At 43.7% G+C, this 8,339-nt stretch overlaps 1 protein-coding gene across 1 annotated transcript; it reads left to right on the plus strand.

Annotated features, from left to right (window-relative positions):
- Nucleotides 1–818: 818 nt before the first annotated feature.
- fam210ab (family with sequence similarity 210 member Ab) lies at nt 819–7,927 on the plus strand. The gene is made up of 5 exons (XM_030072746.1): nt 819–982; nt 1,728–1,762; nt 3,378–3,885; nt 6,160–6,271; nt 6,557–7,927. The coding sequence occupies exons 3-5, from the start codon at nt 3,443–3,445 to the stop codon at nt 6,902–6,904; spliced, it is 903 nt and encodes a 300-aa protein (XP_029928606.1). The 5' UTR covers nt 819–982; nt 1,728–1,762; nt 3,378–3,442; the 3' UTR covers nt 6,905–7,927.
- Nucleotides 7,928–8,339: the final 412 nt, after the last annotated feature.

Below are 8,339 nucleotides of genomic sequence, written 5' to 3' on the forward strand. Positions count from 1 at the left end.
AAGACCTGGGACTCTGCCCGGCCTGGGACTCTACTCAGTCTGGGACCGCAGACCCTCGTCAGCCTGGGACCCTGCCTGACCTGGAACCCTGCTCAGCCTGGGACCCTGGACCCTGCTCATCCTGGGACCCTGCCCGGCCTGGGACCCTGCTCAGCCTGGGACCGTGGACCCTGCTCAGCCTGGGACCGCGGACCCTGCTCAGCCTGGGACCCTGGACGCTGCTCAGGCTGGGACCCTGCTCAGCATGGGACCCTGCCCACCTGGGACCCTGCCCGGCCTGGGACCCTTCTCAGCCATGACAGCTACACCTCATTTGTGCATGTTGGCACATTGCTGTGTGCATCATGCACGTAAAGGCATGCACGAGCCTCAGTAACACCAGATATGTTTGTATTGCAGAAAAAATGTCCACACCGCTAATTGTATCCAGTAACTACTACCAGCTGTAAGGCAGGTTTATTACATCTGTGTCCTTGAAGCGGTGCTGAAAATCTGTCATAGCTGAATATTTGGTAAGTCCGAATGTATTTTGGCAGTTCAAATGAAGCCTTTGAATTATGTGCATGTGAAGAGGAAAAACAAAACAGGGACATTCATGAATAACATACTGGCACGCCTACAGACACACAGTGTTTCACAGGAGACAGATTTAGCTTTGAAGGTCGTCAGCGGGACACTTACAGTAAGACACCACTGTAAACAACTCACTTGCCAGTTTTATATCGCTCTCCAAGAAGCAACCCTTTCGCTAGGCACAGTGGGAAATGAATTTCCTGCTCTGACAGGCACGCGGCGCACGTCTACTCCAGCGGACTACATCTCCCATCGTCCACCGCGCGGTCAGAGTCCATGCGGTGCTCCATGCAGTCCTGGCTGCAGCGACAGATGAGGTCCTTGAATGACACACCGCCGGAGCAGGCTTGTATGGCTCTCAGCGCTCAGGGACACCGTTTCATCCGGACTCTGTCACGAAACGTCCAACGTAAGTAGCGTGTGTTTTCTGAATCTCGGTTTTATTAGACGTGACGTGCTGATGAGAGCTTTATTCCGCTGTTAGCCAGGCTAGTCCGCTAGCAGCTAGCAGCTAGCTAACGTCAAGCCGCTAGGAGTTAAACAGCGAGCCAAGTTGGCAGCGGGTCAGACAGGCCTCACCTTGCCCGTCACAGCGCTCCCACAAGGAGAAACACGTCTGCTTTAATGCGACACAAGCCTCTTTTCTCTCTCTTCTTCTGGAAACTAACCTACTCACGACTTCATTCTCGTCCTCCAGACAGCTAATGTCACTTAGCCCGGGAGAGAAGCCAGCGTCAAGCTATCCAAAGTAAAGAATCGGACTTCCGGTTAAAGCTTTCCAACATAAACCCCTTATTGACGAACACCAAGGTTTACTTTGGGCTGCGTTTTCCGAGGAATGCTTTTAATATGAAAACAAGTCTCCTAACATCCTGTGTTAGTCTGTTTATGTCCACTGAATTTGACAGCGCTTAGCTATTAGCATTTGGCTAGCTGCTACCAGGACTGTCAAAAGTTGGGTAACCTTTACACACACACACACACACACACACACACACACACACACACACACACACACACACACACACACACACACTCGCCTCAGTGTGGTGTTGTGGTTTCAGCGGGGTGGTGAGCAGCCTGTCTGTCCGTGATATGACTCCGTGTTTGAATGAGTTGTGCCGCACACTTACCGCCTGTATTTGTGTTTTCAGGTGCTGCATTGATGTTCGGCCAGTCCTAACATAAGGTACGTCATGACGTCTGATCGCCTCAGTACATTTATGATACAGTGTGAAGGAATGTAGGTCATGATTGTTTTGCTCGAGACTGGCTTCATCAAGGTGAGTTGGGCTGCTTTCACTGCTGTTTATCATAATTCAAATGAAACGGGTTCAAACACGTTGTATTACCAGACTCAATAATCTATGTGTGCCGCTTGGCTAGCAAAAGTCATTAACTCCCCCTCTCGTTGTCTTCAAATTTCTAATAATAATGTAAATCTTGAGAAAACGATTATGGCAGTAGCTGTTACCCAAGTTTATGACCCAGGTGCTTTATGTGTCTTGCTGACTACCTAAAAAGCCCTCTAGATAAACTATAACCCCCATCCTGCTTACACTAACTATCAGTGGTTCTCACACTGCTACAGGTGTGGTCATGTTAGGTTAGGATCCTAAAGCAGAAGAGTTTTTTTTTTTTTTTTTTTTTTTAAATATTATAAATGGCATGTTCTCATTCCCTCATCAACACCCAAAACAATCAAAACAAATGTGTGTAATATGTTGATATTTCTCATATGTTTTATACCACTAAAACAGCCTAGAGTCAAATAGATCTCAATGAAACACCAGTACCTAAAAAACATGTACAGTACATTGTATTAATTATGTGTTTACCCACTTATCCCCATCAAATTATGAAAAGTCATGATGTCATGAAGTCATTAATCATGTATTTAGAGACTTAAACATTGTCTGGGGTCAAACTGGCCTTAAAGGTAACATGTTACGTAAAATAATACATAAAATATAACCAGAGTGACTTAAAAACAGGAACAGTCATTGAAAAAAATACGAAAGCAGAAATAGATCTTGAGAAGTGGGCCGTCTTTTCAGCTACATCTACTTTGTTAGTTTGAATTTGTCTGGCAGCACTTTCCAAAGAGAAGGTGCCCTGGTTGTATCTCTCATCTAATTTTAGGAGGGACCAAAGGGGTAGTGCTCAGGCTCAGGTTAGGTGATAGAGGTCAGAGAAAGATCAGGGAGCTGCGACAGCGATCAGCCAAACCTTCAAGTCGATTCTGAAACCAACAGCTAAGTGATGACGGGAATGTGAGAAATAATGAAGTAATATGCATCGGTCACAGCATGAAGATTATGTCCACAGTGGGCAGATACAGTGCTGTGTGTGGCGGCTGGCCTCCACTCACACCTAAATGTCTTGAACTTGAACTTTAATATGGATTGGTAATGCTGACCTGTCAGAGCACCACTATTTTTTCCATGGGGGTCATAAAAAGTTCACTGTGTTACTCAATTATTAACACGTGATTTAGGCAAACAGAAGCCCGCAGGTATTTCAGATATATGTTACAGGCTCAATAGTTGCAGTTTTTACACCTTAGAGCAGCAGGCAGTGGTCAAAGTGGGGCCTCGGCCACTGGGGGTCCTCACCAAAAGGAGTAAAGTGTAATTTCACTGTATTTAATGGAATGCAAGTTATACCCACGATACAGTATGTAAGATTTACTGTCCCTTCTGTGATCTCTCCCAGCTGTTGCAGACAGTTATTCAATCCAATACTTGCTTCCATCCTGCTGATGATGCTTACTTATCGTATGGTGTTTATTTTTGCAAATGCAGGGTCTGCAGGTGAAAGTGACAGCAGCAGAGAGGAGGAGGAGGAGGAGGGGCAGGAGAGGAGGGCGATGATGCAGCGCGTTCTGTCCCATATGGCGCTGCGGCGGGTGGCGGCGTTGCGCTCAGTGCTGGGTGGCGTCACCGTCCCCGACCCCCCAGCAGCAGCTTTTTGTTGCTGCTTGCTCCGCCTGTCCCCGTCCCTGCCCGCAGGCCAGCGCTGGCTGGCAACCTCTGCCTCCGTCAAGGCAACACAGCACCCAAAACACCAACCACAGCAGCAGCAGCCGCCGCCAGAGGAGGAGGCACAACCCAGCTCCCCTCCTCACACCCAGGCGGCCCAAAAACCAGAGGCCGGAGCTGATGGTGGCGAGGTGGACCCCCTGCAGGACAAGTCCATCGGTCTGGTCCAGAGGTTTAAGAAGACGTTCAAACAGTACGGGAAGGTGATGATCCCTGTACACCTTGTGACGTCCTCTGTTTGGTTTGGGACCTTCTATTATGCTGCTATGAAGTAAGTTTTGTTTTTTGAAGCTGTGTTTTTCAATTTGACTTCCTCCTTCGGAGGATTGTTTTTGAACTGTGATGTACCGTTGTGGCTCAAGGGCTTATTAAATTGCATCCTGTGTGTTGGTAATTCGAGAAGTCCAATAGAATTTGAAATGTTGTCAAGTTTGTTAGACGGGGCTGTAATTTGCACCGCTGTTTTTTTTTGATTGTATGCCTCTACTCTTTGTTCTCAATTTATTTTGAGTGTTCTTTGATCCGAGAAGTCAAAAGACAGTCACAGCAGCACTAGTAAAACACAGTGTGATGCAATGTCATGTCACAGTATTACAAGTCACTTGGCTGCACAAAAAGAAAACAAATTATAGCTGCTAGCAGCAGTGTGGTGGCCAGGGACAGCTTAGCCATTTTGTCATGGGGGTTAGAGGGTGGTGTGAAGAGGGTGGAGAAGTTAGATACAAATAATGCCTTATAACCTTCCAGAATAGCCTCTCCTCTTCATAGCTGTGTTAGTGTCACATACAGTTGTGGACTCTCACAGCCATGGGCAGGTCACAGATTTGTCAAGCCAGCTAGGAAGAGATTTTTTTCCACAGTATAATTCATAAGTGAAGGGTTTGAAAAAAGCACTTTGTGCACTTTAATGTCCAAGAAAATCTTTTGCCACAGTCACTGCAGAATCTGCTTGAATAAAGGAGCCAGTGAACAAAATTAATAAGATTGAACTTACTTTGTGAAAATGGCAGCATTCAGTATAATTCTCAATCATTTGGGTCTATCTCCTGGAGAGCTGGGTGATATGGCCAAAAAATAATCTTTTTTTCTTTTTTTTCCCCCCCTCCAGACTTTTCACAATTTATGATTTTAAATCTAGCTTTTCTTATTTTGCACCAATTACAACCACCGACTGGTGGAAACTGCAGTGGGCCTCATGTGACTGGTGACTCACACGTGTATTTCTGCGCAGGCGCGCTCAGTGTCGATGAGTGAATAGTTTGCCGTGTTTGACAGAGTACTCAGCTGCTTTTATAGCCTCGTAACATATTGTAGTCAAAATCTTACACAATTCAGTCGTTTTTTTAAAACATGAATCCAATTTATTTGATTTAATCAAGTTATTGCCCAGCCTTAATCTCCTATATAGTTTCATCAGATTTTAGCATGTTTATCGTTGATAACCTGGATGACGGGCTTAATGATTATCTTGTTGGATATAAGATTTTGTCAGTGGAGATTTGGCCATTTTCATTATTACAGTTAATAAAGTCCAACCTGCTTTGACTGACGTTTAGACCCTTTCCACAGTGGCCATTTTGACATGAAATAGCAGGTAAACACAGGTGTTACTATTGACATTCATTAGAGTTCTGCTCCATTTCAATGTAGCAGAGTCTTTCCAGTGAGTCAGCATGAACAACAGCAGGAGCCTGGCTCTGTTAGACCTGGATGGAGCAGAACCTTCATTAATGCCATTAGAAACACCTGTGTTTACCTGCCACTTCCTGTCAATTATGGCTGCTGGGAAAGCGGTCTTTGGATAGAGGAGCCCATGAAGATCTTACATTTTTATATGTAAATAAAATCAGTTTATGCATGCAGAAGCCCTGGGTTTGGCTGTCTTGCAAATGATCCTGTATTTTTCCAATGGAAAAAAAAGAGAATTTAATGAAAGTTTCTGTCTTGGAGATTAAATTCTGAAAAAAATGAACACTTCTACCAGATGGTGATGGTGGTGAATTTAGTAATTTATTTTAATTGACATTGGTCAAATTATTGTGCAAAAGTGAAATGGTCTCCATGGGCTAATTTGTAGGAATGCATTAATGCATTATTTAACTTTGAAGCAGAGGGCTTGCAGATCATTTGGAAGATGTGTTGGTGTCATTTTATCTTACACTTTAGAAGTAACTTGTCGTATAAATAGTTTTCCAGTTTATGGAAAAAAAGAGTTATAAACTTCATAATTTCCACAGGGCAGCAGTGTAGAAAACATTCCACTCAACATCCTCAGAAAATTGTGAATTTGTCATGTTTTTTCGTTTTCTTTTTTTTTTTTTTTTTAAGAAGTTTTTTGAAACTACATTTTAAACGTTGTATAGCTGTAAAAGGGCTATCAGGCAGACTGGCTCTGTATTGGAGTATGCGTCATCTTGAGTCAGACTGTGATCTGCAAAATTTTGTGCAAGTGAAGGCAGAAGGTCACCTGTCTGCCTAGTAAACACTATTTTGTGTGCTGGTTTTGCTTGTCTGATCTTTTTTTTTTTTTTTTCCCTCCCCTCAGGGGTGTGAATGTAGTGCCATTCCTAGAGATGATCGGTCTGCCGGAGTCAGTCGTCGGCCTTTTGAGAGACTCTTCAAGTGGCTATGCCCTAACTGCCTATGCCATGTATAAGGTAATGTAATCCAGCCTCCACTTTCTATTTTAGTGTTTCTGCTAGTACTGCTGAATTTTCGCCTTGGTCCAGGCCTAAACACTGTGGCTCAATAGAAAATACTCCACTATCAGATTTTCTGTCTCTTTGTTTGGCCCATGTTTGCAGTTGTTTCACTTCGGTTATCATCAGACATTTTAAAAAGCAGGTACAGCTACTAAGTTATTCATGAGGGCTGGATGCAGGTGTTCAGTTTGCGGTTTTGACCAACCAGTGTCTCTTTCTCTCGTCTTTGTCTCCCTAAAGATTGCAACGCCTGCCAGGTACACCGTGACTCTGGGCGGCACGTCACTATCAGTCCAGTATCTCCGCAAGCACGGCTACTTCTCCACACCACCGCCGGTTAAAGACTACATCCAGGACAAAATGGAGGAAACTAAGGAGAAACTGACAGAAAAAATGGAGGAGACAAAGGAGAGGTTCTCTGAGAAAATGGAGGAAACCAAAGAACTGATCTCGGGGAGGATGGAGGAAACGAAAGAGCGATTCAATGAGAAAATGGAGGTGACAAAGGACAAGCTCTCTGAAAAACTGCAGGAAACCAAAGACAAAGTCTCTGAGGGAAAAGCGTTTTTCAGAAAGAAGAGCGATTAGCAAAGCATGTTTACCACAGGCACTGGCTCTGAACAAAACAAAACAAACAAAAAAAACAAAGACTAATTGTCTCAAAAAGTAATAAGTGGGCTTGGGGCAGGTAATGAAGTGTGACTCAGCAGAGAAGAGACTTTGCACTATGTTTGTCCTGAAATTTCACCTCGCACATCTCAGTTATCAGTTTATGTCAAATATCATCCTTAATTGTCCAAACCCTATCATGATGCACTCTGAAGTGTAGACTAGACAGCAGCTTAGCAGACTCCTGGCACTTGGACATCCTGGCTCAGTCATCTTAGACTGGTTTTACAGGCTCACATTATCAGGATTTTAACTCTCGCTGGCCCAGATGTGACCGTCTCGCTGTAAACGGCCTGTGTAGGGAGAGACTGGATTGAATCTGATTCCTCCTTTCACAGATTGTCAAGATGAGATCTGGGTTCCAGACACTTGGAGAGCAAATCTGTTCACTGTTGTAGAAACTGCAGCACTACAAACAGCATGGAGTGCTAATCCTTTAGGTGGCTTACATAAATAAAACTTGAAGTTCACGGTTACCTGTGTGTACTAGTCCATCAAAGCCTTTCTGAAGGCTGGGTATCACCTTGTGTCTTTTATAATGTCAGGAGAAAGAAATTAAGTTTTTCTAATGTATTTTTATCTGATAGCCAAAGCTAATATATTGCATTATTTTTGTGTCTGTCTCTAATGTATTGACTGAAAAATTGCATAAAATGAGGAGTGATTAAGTGAGATGATTGTTTGGTGTGGAAATCAAAGTCAAAATACATGTCAGTTTACATGTAAGTTGTCAGTCACACATGTAAACACACAATGTTACGTGTTAACATTCGACACATCCTGTAATGTACTTTAAAGGTTATCACAGGGGTCAGGTAGTGCTGACAGTTTGCCAGCTGAGATGTCTTTGGTACTGCTAAATGGACAAATGTTGCTGTCAAAAATTCAAATAGATGTTTGGACAAGTCTACAAGTAAATAAAGCAAATGGCTAATCATCGAATGTACTTGTGCTGTGTTCTCATAGACCCTCTCCTTCTGGATCCTGACCTCTGAACAGTCATCGTAGCAACCAAAACTCAACTGCACACACCATGTCTCACAGCAGAGCATGAGAGGGCCTTCAATACAGAAATTTAAGTCTGATATTTCGATCGTATTGATACAATGATATGAGATTGGGTATCGTGATTATGGTGTAAGTGTTAACTTTGCCTGGTTTTAAAGGCTGCAGTATAGTAAAGAGATGTAATTTTCTGAACTTATTAGACTGCTGCAGCTGTTCTGTTATTTGTCTCTCCGTGCTGGGTCATCATGTCCACATCACTAATAACCTTATCAGCAATCCTGTGGGGAAATATCCTGTGAAAGCACCAACACTCATCCCTGCCACATTTAATACTGAGGTATCCAGT

Source organism: Myripristis murdjan, chromosome 16 (genome assembly GCF_902150065.1).
Source record: "Myripristis murdjan chromosome 16, fMyrMur1.1, whole genome shotgun sequence".
Classification (NCBI taxonomy): Eukaryota; Metazoa; Chordata; class Actinopteri; order Holocentriformes; family Holocentridae; genus Myripristis; species Myripristis murdjan.

Coding starts and splice junctions, on each gene's coding strand:
- fam210ab (XM_030072746.1), top strand. CDS start 3,443: ATGATGCAGCGCGTTCTGTCCCATATGGCGCTGCGGCGGGTGGCGGCG. Junction 3,886..6,159: donor TTCTATTATGCTGCTATGAA/GTAAGTTTTGTT, acceptor CCCTCCCCTCAG/GGGTGTGAATGTAGTGCCAT. Junction 6,272..6,556: donor CTGCCTATGCCATGTATAAG/GTAATGTAATCC, acceptor GTCTCCCTAAAG/ATTGCAACGCCTGCCAGGTA.